We start from the raw sequence: 16,108 nt of genomic DNA, 5'->3' as shown, positions 1-16,108 counted from the left end.
CATCACTATAAGCCAAATTCTGCAGCAGGTGAGGACAAGACCTTGCCCAGCTCTGTTCTTGAGGGTGTGGGAGGGAGGGGAAGAAAGTGAGCTCTTAACTGCCTGCAAGAAGGGCCTGGTCAGAGTCCCGTGCTTTCTTTTCACCAAGGTCCCGGACAGAGCGGGTTGCTGCCAGTCAAAATGGCTGTGCGTTTGGTTTTGACCAACTGGGAAGTATTCATCCAGAGGTAGAAGTTGAGGAATAGAGATTGGAAGTCAAAATGATATTATTTGAAATGCAGAGAACTGAGAGGACTTTAGGGAACAAGGTAACCGTCTTCAAATAGCTGAACAGTTGTTACCTGGAAGGGGAGTTAGACTCACTTATGGGGCTCCGGAAGCTGAGCCAAGACCAGTGCATGGGGGTGGCAGGGAAGGAGTACGCAGATTGAGGCTCAGTTCTGAAAGCCTTTCTGGAAATGCCGGGGTCCACTGCAGCATGTGCATTTGGCCGCAGGTGCTTGAGCAGCGGGTGCAGACTTCCTGGTAGCAACACATGCTCTAGAGCCTTTCAGATGTGGGTTTCTACTGTATGAAAAGCGTGCCCGCTGGAAGCAGATGCAGAACCAGGTACCACAAACTGAGTACTACTTTAGAGATGAATGTCATTAAAGTTTAATATCTCTGGAGCTATGGGTTTGGATCAAAGCAGATGAAAGGGCAAAAGAAACCTTTAAAATGCAAATTGAACCTGAAGCCACCCAGTCCTTAAACTCAAAGACCAGAGTAACATTTGCTTGTTTGAAATAAAAATGAGCTGAAATTTTTTAGTTTAAAGCATATTGTTAAGTCGGCTTTTGCCACCATTAAGCAAAAAGCTCTAAGAACTAGAAGGTGCAGACAGACGTCTGTGGGGCAGACGGCCTGCTGCGTGTAGATTTAGTTGAATACATTTCTCTGTGCAAAGCTACTTGTTCTCTCCGCAGTTTGCTCAGTTCTTCAGAGGAACCTTTGAAACCCTAGGAAACAAACAGAAGTGAATCCTTAGCTGCTGCTTCTTGGAAATGCTTCTGTGGAGTGAAAAGTACCCTATTTTCCTGCCCCTCTCAAAGGAATATTAGGGAGTAAAGATTCCCCAGGTAGAAACTCTGGTGAAAATGTGTCACATTATGGGGGAACAGGAAGGGAGAGGGAGGGTGGGGGGAAAAAGGAAAACGAGCTGATTCCAGGAACCCAAGTGGAAGGCGAATTTTGAGAATGACGAGGGCAACGAATGTATAAGGGTGCTTTGCTCAATTGATGTATGTATGGATTGTAATAAGAGTTGTATGAGCCCCTATAAAATGATTTATTAAAAAATTGTCACATTAACTTTTAGGTTTTCAATAGTGTTTTCCAATACTATTATTGGAATAGTATTATAGTTTTATTGGCAGATGATTCACATATCATACAATTCAGTAGTTCAATCAGCAGTATTTTATTTTATTTCTTTACTTTCACATGTTAGACTCACTGCCAGCCACTCAATTCTGACTCATAGTGACCTTGTATTCACATCTTACCCCCCATTAAGAAAGATCTCTGTCATTTCCGGCCCTGACGATCGCCCGGCCATCATGCCTCTCGCAAAGGATCTCCTTCATCCCTCTCCTGAAGAGGAGAAGAGAAAACACAGGAAGAAGCGCCTGGTGCCGAGCCCCAACTCCTACTTCATGGTGTCAAATGCCCCGGTCTTCAGCCACGCACACACAGTTGTTTTGTGTGTTGGCTGCTCTACTGTCCTCTGTCAGGAGGACAAGCAAGGCTCGCAGAAGGATGCGCCTTCAGACGGAAGCAGCACTCAAAGACCCTGAATCGAGATGAGTGGGAAGCCATCTAATCCATTTTGGATACAAAATAAAAAAAGAAAGCTCTCTGTCGTTGCTTCTCCTATCAACCTGACTAACATAGGTCATGCTTAGAACGCAAGAGGACAGAGCTCTTCAGCCTGGGCATCTCTGATCCTCACTTCATGTCAGCCTTTCCTAAGCTTCCACCTGCTGTCTAGAACTAGGCCTGTTTTCATCAGCCTGCGGTGCTCTGAACCAAGAGTGTTGGAATCATCCATCCACATTGATAGCACACTTACTGATCTTGTGTATTTTTTCACTTCACAGACGCTGAGTTTGTGTGCGAACGGACACTGAAATATTTTCTGGGAATTGCAGGCGGAAAATGGGTAGTCAGCTATTTCTGTAAGTACAATGCAATTTCTTCCCTCCTCCCTCTGACACTTCAGAATTGTATTTTTACACCTAACATTTTAACACCTAAGGTTTTTGCTGCTGCTGAGTCTGAATTACCAAAAGGTCTTTAATGGTAACACTAAGCTGCCTTTATCTTTAATGCATATCTTTGTTCAGATAAGCTCGAGTTGTTGGAGAAAACGGATTTCTTTTCAAAACTAATAGGACCTAATCTGCTCCTAGCAATGCCAGCATAGGAGTAGGGTTTATATAATAATGGGCAGAAATTCATGTGCAGCAGCAGTTTCAAAATGTTTGCATTGCGCATCAGCCCTAAATGAGGAGGCGACGCACTCGTGCGACCCACCTTTCCTGTGCTCTCTCCTAGGGGCGGCCCAGTCGATGAAGCAAAGAAAGCTGCTGCATGAGGTGGGTCCCTGGTGTCACTAACTGGTCAGACAGTCGGGAAAGCGGGGTGCTCCCTTCCCTCGGTGGACCCCTGTCTACAGTGAGGATCGAGTTCTACAGTCCCACCAGAATATTTTGTGCTCACTCTTTGATCCTAGGTTTCAAAAGAAGCCATCCTTTACGCAGGGAATTTATAAAGCAGAGGGGAAAGCGATTCATTAAGACCAAGAAGCTGACCCACCTGAACCTTACACACAAATATCTTTGGAAAACTGGTTATTCGCTCACTGGTGTTGAAAAATCCTTTGTATTAATATGCAAATGTCTCTGTTTAGAAATCAGATCTCTTCTGAGAGATGTGGCACTTGATGATGCTGAGAACAGCGAGAGGTAAATAAGACAGAGTGTAGGAGGAGGAATCATTTTAGAGCAGAGCCATCTAGGAGCTGCTGGTGACAACACATCAGGCAAAATTAAATTAGCGAAGCAGTTCTCAACTATTGTGTACTATTTAGCATGTTTATAATGAAATGGCATCTCTGTTTTACTTTTCGGTGGCTGTTTCTTGGGAACCTGCTCTGTGCAGGAGGTGTCTTGTGGTGTAGTGGTTGCGTATTGAAGTACTGCCCACCAGGTTGTGGGTTTGAGCCCACGAGTTGCTCCACAGGAGAAAGAGGAGGCTGTCCACTCCTGTAAGCGCCCGTTACAGTCTCGGAAGCCCGGGAGCGGTTCTGCTCTGTTCTGTAAGGTCACTGAGTTGAGATCAACTCGGTCTCAGTGGGTTTGGGTTTCCGTTGTGTTTACTACGGCTGTAGGAGTAAAAAGACTGACCAGGTGTCTGCTCTGCTGGAGACTCACGTGTCGTGAAGGGAAACATACAGTAAATAGAGTTGACATTAAGATACCAATATTCACCCAAACCACAGTAAAATGTTCACCGGCACCCAAACCATTAGCTAGCAGCTGGCTGCGGGTAAACTCGACACTCTGCCATCAAGTCCATTCTGACCCCTGTCAGCCTCTGTAGGTCAGAGTAGAACTGCCTCTTTTGGGTTTCCGGGGCTGAAGTCTTTCCGGGGCAGACGCCCCGTGTTTCTCCTGGCAGGGCTTTCAAACTGCAGCTCAGCCCTAACCCACAGGCCACCAGAGGGCAGAGCAATTGGCTGTTTTTTCGCCGGCGAAGACCTTTCTGAAAGAAATGAGCTAAAACCTGAAAGATGAGATAGAATCCATGGGGAAGACTATAGGAAACACCGAGCCTTAAGTTCTTGAGGTAAACATGAACTTGGTTTATTTTAAAAAGAGAGAAATGGGGGCCAGCGTAAATCACAAACCAAACTCACTGCCATCAAGTCGCTTCTGCTTCGTGGTGGCCTCCCTGTAGGACGGGGCAGAACTGCCCCATGGGCTTCTGAGACCGTCAGTCTTCACAGTTTCCTGCCTCCTCTTTCCTCCTGTGGAATGGCTGGTGGTTTTGAACCGCTGGCCTTGTGGTTAGCAGCCCAATGCATTCCCACCGCTCTGGCTCCCTGGTATAACTGGAGAGTAGTAATCAGTGAAGTCTGTGTAGCCAGTGGGCGTTGGGCGAGGGGTAGAAAGTCATAGGCAAGGGCCAGGTCTGACAGGCTGGTAAGCCACTGTAAGGGACTTGGATTTGGGTCTTTGAGCAACTGGGGACATGCAGGTGGTAGAAGAGGTTGGTTTGGGTTGTATTTGGAGATAGGATGAAGTTAAAGATGGAATTAAGGGCAACATTCAGGGGCGTGAGCGTCAGTGTGTGTGAGTCATTTAAGACTAAATAGTGGAGACCTGGGAGAGGAACAAAGCATGTTGGGAAAGGGGGAGACAGGAATGGAATAAAGTTGTCTGTTTCAACCTCCCCCCCAAAAAAACCAAAAGCGATCTGTTTCAGACTTGAGGTTTAGGCTAGACATCAGGTGGAGAGGTCAAGTGAGCTATTGGACACACAGGATAAAACCCAAGGGTCTCAAGACGATGAATTTGGAAGTCCTGTTCAAGTCGATGGCAAAGCTTTCACCCGCCATAGCTCCGCTCACACCTGGCTTCTTGATGCCCTTGGCCGCAGGGGGGGGGTCTCCCCTCCCATTGAGTTCCCGTCTGAAGTGTTCCTAAGCATCCTCTCCAGGCTTCCCCCAAACTCAAACCTCCCCAGTCCCTTCATTTTTGTTTACTACCTCACCTCTGACTGTGATTAGTGATCATGAAAAACCTATAAGTACCTTCTTTCAGTGTGTCAATTACCTATTTCTGCCATGTGGTCTCTTTACTGTATAACTCTTCTCACCTGAAATCTGAGAGGTGCTTCTTTCTTTAGATTTAATACACAACCGATTTAAGACTGTATTAGCAGTTTCGTCTAAATGCTAAGTGAATGTTTTGAGAGGAGAAAGATGTTGCAAATTAAAGTTAAAAAAGGAAAAAGATTAAAGTGCTTTAAGTCCCTGCGAGGTGAAAAGCCGATTGTTAATTTCTGCCCACAAAGATTTGCTTCAGTGAATTGATTTCAGGAGCCAAGATGCTGGGCAATTCAAGTCTCCCATTAAGAATGATGTCTTTTGTTTTTGGTCAGAACTCTGCCTAGTGAAATTGAACCCCTGAAATAGGACATGTCTGCTCCACTTCTGCTGACTGGCCTTCTTTTTCTCTGACTTACGGTTTGGGGGTTTGGTTTCTTTCAGTCTGATTTTGAAGTCAGAGGAGATGTTGTTAATGGAAGAAACCACCAAGGTCCAAAGCGAGCAAGAGAATTCCACGACAGAAAGGTAAAAGGCCCCGTGTTTTTAAAGGCAAAAAATCCAGCCACCCCACCCCAGTGTTCCAGCCCCCTTAGGAGGTGATCGTCTTCATCTGGCAAGGCTCCTTCCTCGCTAGAGCACTGGAAAGGTGCTTTCCTGTAAGAGAGCCGCCGGTTATGCAGAGGCTGCCTGATGGGGAGTTCAGTCTGGACTTCCAGTCTCAGCCAGAAAGTGACAGGACTGAAATCTGAATCCAGTTTTAATCCAGAGCCTTGCTCTCTCCCGTTCACCACCGGGCTTTCTCTCAAGCGAGCAGTGTGTAGATTCGTGGTGCTGCCTGCGGAAGCATGCCAGAGAGGTGATTGCCAAGAGCTGAGGGCTGCCCTCAGCCCTCAACCATTTTCTAGCTAATTAACAGTTTTACACAGTCCTGCGAGGTGGGTGCTGGTATCATGGCAATTTTACGGAAAGGGAAGTTGAGGCTCAGAGAGGCTACTTAAGTCACTGCAGGTCACATTGTTTTGGAGGGACGGGACTAGAGGTTAAGCCCGGGTCGTCAGCGCCATCAAGCTTTTCCTTAACAATCCCACAGCCCTTTGGAAAGTTACTGAAGCTCCACAGAGAAAACAGTAGCACATTCTTCTTGCAGCTTTGCCAGTGACGGGCTCGAGGCCCTGGAACACTTGTGGCTTTCCCCGATCACCTGTAGCAGGTGACAAAGCAAGACAGTGTCTTCTCAGACAGAAGTCGGGCAGAAACACACCTGCCTGTGAAGCCCAAGCAGACTGCTTCTCAGGTCACCCGGGGCCGGATGGCCCCAGTCTGTGCACCTCCTTTTCAGTCCACCACTGGGCACATCAGAACGTCCCCAGATGGCACACCTTCCGCTCCCTGAACACACGTCTGAGAGAAACCAGTTGAGATGGAAAGCTGCTTTGAGCAATGGTCACAAATTAGGTCCCGAGGTCGGCCCCTCACCCTCTGAGCCTCTCACATAACTGCTCCAGGTGCCAAGCAAAGCTGCCAGACCTACTTCTCCCTCTGCCTCCCCCAGGGAGCCGCGCGTGAGCAAGCCGCCTGTCTTTGACCCGCCGGCCGCGCGTGGGGCAGAGGGAGCAGCGCTCCCTTCCTCCTGGGAAGGCTCAGTGCTGTGGAGTCTGTCCTGCGTCTGGATGGCACTGATGGCGGAGCGCCTGCTCAAAGTAACAACATTCTGAAAGTACTCTGGTCACCGCCAGGCTTTCCTATGGACAAGAAATGTGTAAAAGACACATTCCTTATCTCAAAACTAGACTTCCTCCTCAGTGGGTGTCAGCCTGCTTGATCAGATTCCTACTCTTGTACTTGCCACGGCAGCACCGGGCTCTGACGAGCTGCCGCTGCAGAAGCCCAAGCATCACGAGCAGCTGCCCCGCCGGCAGTTAGAAAGCACGGTTAGTTGGCACAGAGTGAGACACAGGCAAAATGCGTCTCTCAAAACAGACGCACCCTGCTGCTCTCCTGCTGCCTCTGGCTGTCGTAGCGAGGGCTCCATTCCTAACCTGCTAGCCACGTGCTGTGGACTTTCTGAGCTCTCCCTGTGCTGGTGTCTGGTAGGCCGGGCAGTTGTCTTGAGTGGAAGGAGGAGGAAGGAAAGAGAGTCTAGAAGATGGTCCCGGAAAGGGTAGGCTGACCGAAAGAACAGACGGGCTCCGTGCCCTCGAGTCCATGCAGGCTCGAGCTGCCCTGGGGTCTCCAGGACTAACTCTTCGGGGAGTTGACAGCCACATCTCGCTCCCTTGGAGTGACTGGTGGTTTTGAACTACTGCCTTTGAGGTTAGCGGCCCAACCTGTAACCACTGCTCCACCAGGGCTCCTGGCGAAAGGTAAATTACATAAATCCACCCAACTGACCCCAATTCAGATGAAAGAACAAGGATGTGCATCCCTCACCACACTGCACGCACGTGGCGAATGACTGCTCTGTTGGAGCACGTGGGGGGGGTCCCACAGAGGGGGGGGTCCATTATCTTTTGACTCCGTTTCTGTTTCCCCACGAGCTTTCTGAAGGCCTCTCCCTGTATCCCATCATCACAGAAAATTCTGGCCAGCGCCGTCAGGGCTTCTGGTGGAGCAAGTCCGCTCCTGGAGCAGCATGAAGGAAGGAGCAGGTGTCGGCCAGGAGAAAGGGCGTATGTTCACATCAAGTAGGCCTCGCCACTTCTGCTGGTGGCGGCCATGCTCATGTCGAGGCTCCAGCGGTCTGGGCCGACATCACCCGCAGCCAGTGCTGCCCTGGCCTTCGATTTAACAAGAAGAAACAAGAAACTCACTCCCCGTCTCCTCTCCAGCAAGAGGAGAAATCGCCTGCCTGGGTCACCAGGAAGGAGCTAGGGCCTGGTTAGTGACGAGATGGCGCTCAGCCCTCCCATGAGTGTCGATCAGCTACGTGCACGATTCAGACACGTGTCCAGGCCGTGTGTGCTCTGGTTGTCTTGCAAGTCGCAGCAAAAGCTGTCAGGTGGATGAGAAAAGCTCTTCCTGTATAGTGTTGAAAAGCCCATTCACTTTTGTACCCGACAGTTCCTTCTCTGCCCTTCCCTTTGTCTCTCTGCCCTCTCTTCCAGATCTTCGAGGGCCTAGAAGTCTGTTGCTATGGACCCTTTATCAACATGCCTACAGGTAAGAGACCCAGCACCAGAGGAGGATTACAGAGGAGATCGCCTTGCTTGTGGCCTTAGGAGGCCCCTGGTGAGACGCTCACGTTGGTGAGCTGCTCTAGGGAGGTCGTGCTGTGCCTCTGCCACCCTCAAGGCAAAACAGCTTGACTGTTACCCTGTGGCAAAGAGGATCCGTGCAAGCTGACTTGGGCCAGCAACAGAGAGTTAGGCTCGAGGACACGGGCTGTTCTTGGTTTGGATGTCAGATGGAGTCTGGCTTCTAGGGCCCCCACGGATGACAGAAGGAAACATGACCGGTCCTGCACCATCTGAGCCATTGTCGTGGCCACTGAGTCCATCCCCCCTCTCCAGGTCTCATGTCAGCCCCGCCCCTTCACCAAGCATGGGTCCTCCTCCAGGGACTGGTCTGTCCAGAGAGTATGTCCAAAGTACGGGAGTCCAGGTCGCTCCATCCGTGCCTCAGGAGCACCCTGGCTGCACTTCCTCCAGCACGGATCGGTCTGTTCTTCTGACAGCCCTGGTACTTCCATGCACCAGATGATACTGAGTCTGAAGACAGGGAGGAAAGATCCATCAGGGGGAAGATCCGTGGTCTTTAGATGTCAAGACGGCGTTCTGCCCTTCCTGAACCATCTTTATTTCTAACAGAAGAAAGCAGAGCTGCTACGGAAGCCCTGTGGGGCTCACCCCCACACACACAGACCCAGAACAGGGCAAGGCTGGCTGGGCATTTTCAAATTAAATTTGACAGTGAACTAAACGCTGTCTCGGGCTGCTCTGGGGCTCCGCTCTGGAGCTGTGCCGCTCCGAGGCCCTGGTGTGTCCTTCGGGGAGCTTCGTTCTTTTCTAAACAAAGGCTCCCCACCTGTGCCCTCATTTCCACCCCCTGCCGCCAAAGGCCTCCACCGTCTGCTGGGGGGCAGCTGAGAGTCGGGCAGAGTAACTTTGCTTCTCTCTTCTTTATTGGTTATTGATTAGACTTTTATGAAATTTCCAAGTGCCCCTCAAGGGCTTGTCTGTGTCCTAGTGCTTTGGTCCAATGAAAACCAGGCTCTTTGAAGTAAGGATCCTTTCTGGTGGGAGTCAGCTGACGTCACCACTCACTGGGACAAGCGGAAGCACCTCGGCCAGTGGAAAAGGCCAACATGCAGGGGTGCCCACAGGTGCCCGGTTCTGATGCCATCCCACTCTTCTGACTTAATTTCCCCACCCAGCCCCCGGCGACTTGGTTCAAGCTTAGCATGTAGCCTTTGCCCATCGATGTGCTGAGTCTCCAGGATGATGTTTATTTATTTCTTTTTTTGACCCAATGAGTTATCTCCTTGTCTGCTGACATTGACAGTCATCACCACCAGAGTGGCTCTCTCAGGGGCCCTGATTATCAATCACCAACACAGTTGCAGGGGATGGGCTGGAGGGTGCAATTTAGCAAATGAATGAACGTTCTAGAGCTTGGATTTGTTTTTTCCTTTCAAAGTATTTTATTTGAGACGTTATCAAATCCGACCACCAGCCGGCCTTACAGGGGACAGATAACTAGAGTAGATGACCTTTCTGTGGGAAATTGACTTTGAATCCACACGCGTGTGGATTCTAGTTTAATGCTCTTCTGTCTTTGGTCAGAAGAGGTGGAGATTCTGCCACGGCAAAGTCTGGCTGTAGCCTTTACTCGTGGTAGGATGGGGTAGCGGGTAACTACGTGGTACTGTGGTAACTGCATCCCATGCCCTCTTCAGATCACCTGGAGTGGATGGTGCAGCTGTGCGGGGCCTCCGTCGTGAAGGAGCTCTCGTCATTCACCCGTGGTGCGGTGAGTGGGGCCCTGTCGGGGAGGGGGTGGGTGGAGCTCAAGGTTCTACCCTGGGCTTGAACAGAGCAGGCCCCTGTCGGTCCCCGTGGACACCACCACCAAGGTAGCCTCAGAGGCCTCCTTTACTCTGAGCTCTGACCTTAGACCCGGGCCAGAAGACTCACGGCGGTAAGTGATGGCTAGACTTCTTTTACTGAGGGAGGGCTCTTTCTGCCTCATCTTTCCCTCCTTTGTGTGGCTGCCCTCCGAGTAGCCTACTTCAACAACCATCCAGACATGTCAAAGTCCCAGAGTCCACAGAGAACTCAAGCTCAGAAGAGTGTAAGCAGAGTTGCCAGGCACAAGTTCAAAAGACGGGAACCACTGGGTTTCTAGATCCCAGCAGTGAGAGCGCTCAGAGGGAAATTGGAAAACGCGTTCTGTGTACAGTTGCAGCTAAGAGGACGATCCCAAGGCCTCCAACTAGCCGGGGACACTTGTCACGCCCGGCCGACGGACACCAACAGGGAAGGTGCCCCATGTGCGTGGACTGTGAAGATGCCAGCACTACCCAGGGGGACCTGTGCGTTCAACACATTCCTGATCAACATTCTAAGCCGCCTTTACAGAACCCTCAGCTTTCTGTGGAATGGGAAGAGGCCTCAAACAGCTAAAGCCATGTGGAAGGAGAAGAACAAAGTGGGAAGACTCATCGTCCTGGTGTTGAAAGACCCTGTACGGCTACAGCAATCACAGGACCCGGAGCTGGTGTCTTAACAGACGTGTAGCTCAGTGCAAAAGAATTAAGGGTCTAGAAATAAATCCACATATTTCTAGTCAACTGGTTTTTAAACATGGACAACAAAAAGGCAAACAAGCCAATCATAACGCAGTCAAAGGACTTGAGTAGGCATCTAGAGGCATGCAGATGACCACCAAACACATAACAAGATGCCGTGTCATTAACTGTCAGAGATACCAAACAAAATCATAATGAGATGTCATTTCCCTCCCACTAGGATGGCTAGGGTTTTTTATAACCCATTAAGTAACTTGTTGGCAAGGATATTGGGAAATTTGAACCCCTATGATTCTGGGGGAGCCCTGGTGGCATTGTTGGGTAAGTGTTGGGCTGCTAACTGCAGGGTTGGCAGTTCAAACCCACCAGCCACTCCATGGGAGAAAGATGAGGCTGTCCCTGTAACGAATACAGCCTCAGAAACCTTGGGTCCCTGTGGGTCAGAATGGACTCGGTGGCACTGGTTTTGATCCATTACGATGGAAGTACAAAATGGTACAGCCCTTGTGGAAAACGTGAGGCTGGTCTTCAATCAACTAAAACAGAACTGGCTTCTTAGATGTGGCCCTGCTCCGTACTCTTGGTGAGGTGCTCGCAGAAGATCTGGGTGCTCTCCAGCCTCCCCTAAGTTGTGACCGTTGACCGGCAATGTGAAAAATGTCGGCCTCCGGCAGAGCGTGTTTGAAGGTGGATTACTGCGACTGCTTGGGCGCCCCACGGGAGGGTGCCCTCTCCATAGAAAGCGGGGTCCCAGGCTTCCATGGTCATGCCTCACGTCAACCCAAGTGGTCAGCAGGCTCCAGAACCAATCGTGTGAGCTTCTCTGATCTGCCGTAAGCTACGGATCCCAGGCCCGACCCCTTGCCTACCACTGCTACGAACTGATCCATCTCTAATGGGGGTTTGTGATGAGTCTTCCCCCCTTCATCTTCCCCCCTTCATCTCTGTCCCTAACCATGTTGCTGTGAGCCTTTTCCACACCACGATGGGCCCGTGCCGATCCTCTCCGCCACCCATGTGATTTGTCTTCATTCCTAGACTTGATAAAGGAGTCTCTTGAAGAGCAGGGCAAACAGCGGGACTGCCCTGTAGCCCAACAAAGACTTGAGAGCAGACTCTCCGAAGGAGACGGGTGTCTCAGTGCAGTGGGAAATACGCGAAGGCCGTCGGCAGATGAGCGGTGAACAATGTGGAGCTAACTCCTCACACTCAGTCGGAGACAGAAGGATCGATACATGCGCGCTGCAGTGTGGACATTGGGTGGAGCACAATAAGCCAGCCACACAAGGACAAATAGTGTGTGGCCTCGCTTAGATTGAAAGGCAAATGTATAGAGAACAAAATGTACTAGCAGTTACTGGGAGGGAGTTGGCCGTGGTGAAGGACCGGCATCGATCCAGGGAAGGGCTGCACAGCTGATGGTGTGCCTGTCACGTGTGTGATAGATACAGTTACAACAATGATCTTAAAAGATCTCCAGGCAACTTGAGTACAACCAAGCACCTCGTGAAACTCGGTTTGGGGGTATAGGGTCATGATTTCATGGGCGTCCCAGGTAACCTAGTAACATGTCTAGTGCTCTGCCCTCCCTCTTGCTGTCTGCCATCTGGGGTCACCTGGGGAAACCGGGAAGGTGCTTGATGAGGTGAGTTGCTGGGTTGGCCCAGTGGCTGCACCGGGGGGTGAGCTCCCCGTGACTCAGGGTGCTACGGGACCCGGCAGCACTCCATTCTGTTGGCCATGGGTCACAGTGAGTTGGGACCAGCTTGATGTCACCTAACAATGACAAGGTGGCGATTCAGACACAAGAGTTGGCCTCTCGTCACCTGGAGCAACAGAGGAAGGACAGTCGGGACCCCCAAATCAAGCCCACTGCCGTTCACTCGGGGGTGGTAAGACAACTGGCCCTTGGTTCTCCGCGGGTGTAGGTCCACTACAGGAGCAGACGGCATCTTGTGTGTCCAGCAGAGCAGCTCCTTACAGCTGGCAGCCCACCACCTGGTCTCAGCGACTCAGAAAGAGGAGGGGGTGTGAGATGTGCGTCAGTGCCTCCTTTGCCATGGCACCAGACCTGGAGGGCACCGGCTTCCGTTGCTGAGCATTTCCATGGAGATTCCATGGAGGATGCCGCATCGAGAGGGGAAATGCCGGAGATCGTTTCAAATACTCACGGACCCGACTGTGTCTAGAGCCCGGGATGGGAGATGAACCTGAGATAAGCTATAAACCTTAAACCAAAAATATCCCCTGATGTCATCTTAAAACCAAGCCACCGTTTATTTTAAGCATTAAAAAATATCTGCCTGAGCCTTGTGCTCTGTTAAGAATTACCTAGTGTGTGGGCTGGAGCAGACAGCAGCTCCTGGAATGGGCAGTGCATTTGTGTTCAGGAGAAGCCACTCAGAAAGGGGGGGGGGGTGTTGCATGATGGAAAGGATGTAGCCAGTGTCACTTTCGAAACTGTCGCACTGCTATGTCCATCGTCCCCCCCCTCCCGTCCCCCAAGTGACCAATTTAAAACTGCTGCCCTGACACCTCCCATTCTGTTTCTTCCCTGGGACTGCAGGGCGCTCACCCAGTTGTGGTTGTGCAGCCGGACGCCTGGCCCGAGGACAGTGACTTTCATGGTAAGGTCCTGCGTGGGTCTCGTGCTGGCTCCTGTTGGCTGATGTCTTGCACCACAGTGTACCACAGTTCTGGCTCACTCTGAGTGTTCAATAAGTGTTTGTGGAAGGAAGGAAGGCCTAAAATGTCCTTCCGAAGCGTTTTGTTTGGCCTCATAAAAATAATGCATGAACTTCTTCCATGGGGGCAAGGGAGGGGGGGGCGTGACCGGTCATGAGGGGGCGTAAGCATCCCCGTGAAACCGTCCCAGGGACACCCCCCCATGTGTCACCATCCAGTCTCTAGGCCATGTGCATCATAGATACGTGCAGTACACATGCATGGATTTTTACACGCATGGGATTGTGCTCCTCATACCGCTGTGCTTTTTCACTGACGAGACTGCAAACATTTTCCCGCACCATGAACTCGCGATGCCTCTGTGCTCTCTGGTGGTTTTCCGTCTCAGATTGAAGCTCAGGTTAATAGAGGGGTCGGAGGCTGGGAGGCTTCTCAGTCAGCAACGATTCTGCCCTGAGCTGAGGACCTGAGAACTCAGACAGTTGAGGCCCTGCAGCCGCTTGATGGGTCAGACCTGGGGGAATGGGAATTGCCACTAATCCCTCCTTGTGTTCTCTGTCCCCAGCAATTTGGCAGCTGTGTGACGCATCTGTAGTGACCCGAGAGTGGGTGTTGGACAGCATAGCCCTCTACCAACGCCAGGAGCTGGACACCTACTTGATCCTCCAGGTCCCCCAAGATCACTACTGATTCCAGGCTACCCTCTGTATATATAGGGCGGTCCCCACAGGACCCCAAGACCGAGCCGAAGGAAGGAAGGGCCTTTCCAGGCCCTGGGAGCTCCTCTGTCTGTTACTGCTACCACAGTGGCAGTTGCTGGCTATTTTATGTACCTCAGAGAACTTCTGACTGTGTTAGGGTCCCTAAAGGATTTTCTGCTTCAAGTCTCCCTCTGAGACTTGCCTTGAGCACAAAATTGTGGTAATCTTTCACCTGAAAAAAAACCTTTAAACCATTTAAACCCCGCCAGTCGCGCACGCTGGGAATTCATTATTTCTCAGCCCTACGCCTGCTGCTGGGCAGCTGGGAATCGGGGTTGACTTGGGGCCTGGAGCATGTCGCTGGTGTTCTAGTGTGTTTTTCTAAAGCCCCACTCTGTGTTGAGGCCAACAGTCAGCGCTCCAGCGGAGGGAAGGCCCTGGGGGTCTGTGGCGGGACTTCGGTCAGAAGAGCCCTCGGAAAGGAGCCCCGTGAAGCGGCGGGAAGAGCGCTGGGCACGCGATGCAGAGGCCGCGCGAGTGGCTGTCGGTGGGAAGCTGCCGGGGGATGATCGTACCAGGGGGTCTTACTGACTTCCACCCTCTCCAAAAATCGGGCCTGTGGCTGCTGGTGTCTAAAAGAACCCCGTAGCCATTGTGTGCCCCCAAGCAGGAGCCCTTTGGAGAACCCGTGTCTTCTGACTCCCCGCTGGTGATGACATAACCTGTTGTTACAGCTCTGATATGCACGCATTCCTTTCTAAAATACAAGCTTTCTGCGATGAATATTTCATGCCTGGAACTGACGGGTCCCACCAGGAAACGAGCGGTTGCTTTCCTCGAGGTAATTTTTCCCTCTTGACTCCCTATTGCTGAACCACAGAGCTTCATAAATAATTTTGCTGGCTGAAGGAAGAGAAAGCGTTTTTCATAAACTCATTATCCGGAACTGTTTGTAGCTGTTGGGAGGATGAGGTCTTCCCTGGCCCCCAGTGTGAGGGCAGCGCAGGCTTGACTGTAAGAGATGTTTTTGTAAATGTTGGGTTCGCCTCCAAATAAACTTGGCCGCCAGCACGGCCACGGAGCAGCGCTGTGTCGGCGGCTTCCTCCTGCGGATCTCGGGAGCCTTTGCCCTGCGCTTCGGTCTCCTCGTCTGTAGACTGGGAATAACAGCACCAACCGCCCAGGGTTATTGCGGCCGCCTGCCACCCTATGGCATTAAGTTTCTATTGTTTGCATAATAAATGGCCACGCATTCAGTGCCTTGACACACACTCGTCTGTTATCTCTCAGTCCTGGAGGTCGGGGGTCAGCGGGCTCCTTGTTCCACACTTCTTTCTAGAAGTTCTGCAGATGAACTTGCTTCCATGTTCCCTCAGGTCACGGGCCCCAGTCATTTTCTTGCAGGTGTCGGACTCCGACTCCCCGTGGCCTCACTAGCTGGCAGTCAGGGATGAGTCCGCTGCTAGAGGCTGCCCTACCTCCACTTTCACAGCCAGCAAGGTGCGTCGACTAGTCTCTCCAGTGTTGACTCCCTGCTGCATCTGATTCCCACCGGAGAAATGTCTTCACCCCACAGGGTTCCCATGCTGCGATTGGGCCCACTGAGTAATCCCAGGGAATCTGGGTCTCGAGGGCCGTAATCCTAACTATGAGCACAGCTGCAGAGACTCTTCCCAACGGGACCAGGATTAGTGTTTGTTTGAATAACCCGAGGACAGTTTTCCAGAGAGAAGAACTGGAGCATCCCGCCTCCCCCTCCTCCTTAACACGCTCAACCCACAGGGAGTGTTCTGTGCCCTTTCCTGGTGCTCACACCGTCCTGAGATTAGAATCCTCTTTGAAGCAGAAAGAAAATTTAGTTGCCCCGCAATTCAGTACCGCTCTAGGTGGGGGGAGGAGCATTGGAGAGGAGAGGAGATGGAGCTGACTGCCACCATCTGTCACATCGCACTGCATGTCATCTGCATCACAGCCCCATGAAGTGGGTACTGACCCCCTTGGTCGACTAACGGGAACTGGGGATCAAATTCCTGATTCATAAGGTTTTGCTCAAAGTTTGCATGGTTGTCCACACGGTGATCAGGACTTTCCGTCCTCAGCCAC

General features: G+C 51.3%; 1 protein-coding gene across 2 annotated transcripts in view; it reads left to right on the top strand.

Moving 5' to 3' along the window:
* BRCA1 (BRCA1 DNA repair associated) overlaps positions 1-15,270 on the top strand; it is a 67,121-nt gene extending 51,851 nt beyond the window's left edge. For both annotated transcript variants that reach the window (XM_075561874.1, XM_075561873.1), the window contains exons 17-23: positions 2,139-2,216; positions 2,596-2,636; positions 5,315-5,398; positions 7,978-8,032; positions 9,768-9,841; positions 13,186-13,246; positions 13,870-15,270. In XM_075561874.1, coding sequence (XP_075417989.1) covers positions 2,139-2,216; positions 2,596-2,636; positions 5,315-5,398; positions 7,978-8,032; positions 9,768-9,841; positions 13,186-13,246; positions 13,870-13,994 — 518 coding nt within the window. In that variant the 3' untranslated portion in view covers positions 13,995-15,270. The remainder of the gene's footprint in view (positions 1-2,138; positions 2,217-2,595; positions 2,637-5,314; positions 5,399-7,977; positions 8,033-9,767; positions 9,842-13,185; positions 13,247-13,869) is intronic.
* Positions 15,271-16,108: the final 838 nt, after the last annotated feature.

The sequence above is a fragment of the Tenrec ecaudatus genome, chromosome 10, assembly GCF_050624435.1.
Source record: "Tenrec ecaudatus isolate mTenEca1 chromosome 10, mTenEca1.hap1, whole genome shotgun sequence".
Taxonomy (NCBI): Eukaryota; Metazoa; Chordata; class Mammalia; order Afrosoricida; family Tenrecidae; genus Tenrec; species Tenrec ecaudatus.
Note: the sequence above shows the minus strand (reverse complement) of the source record. Positions and strands in the feature narration are given on the sequence as shown.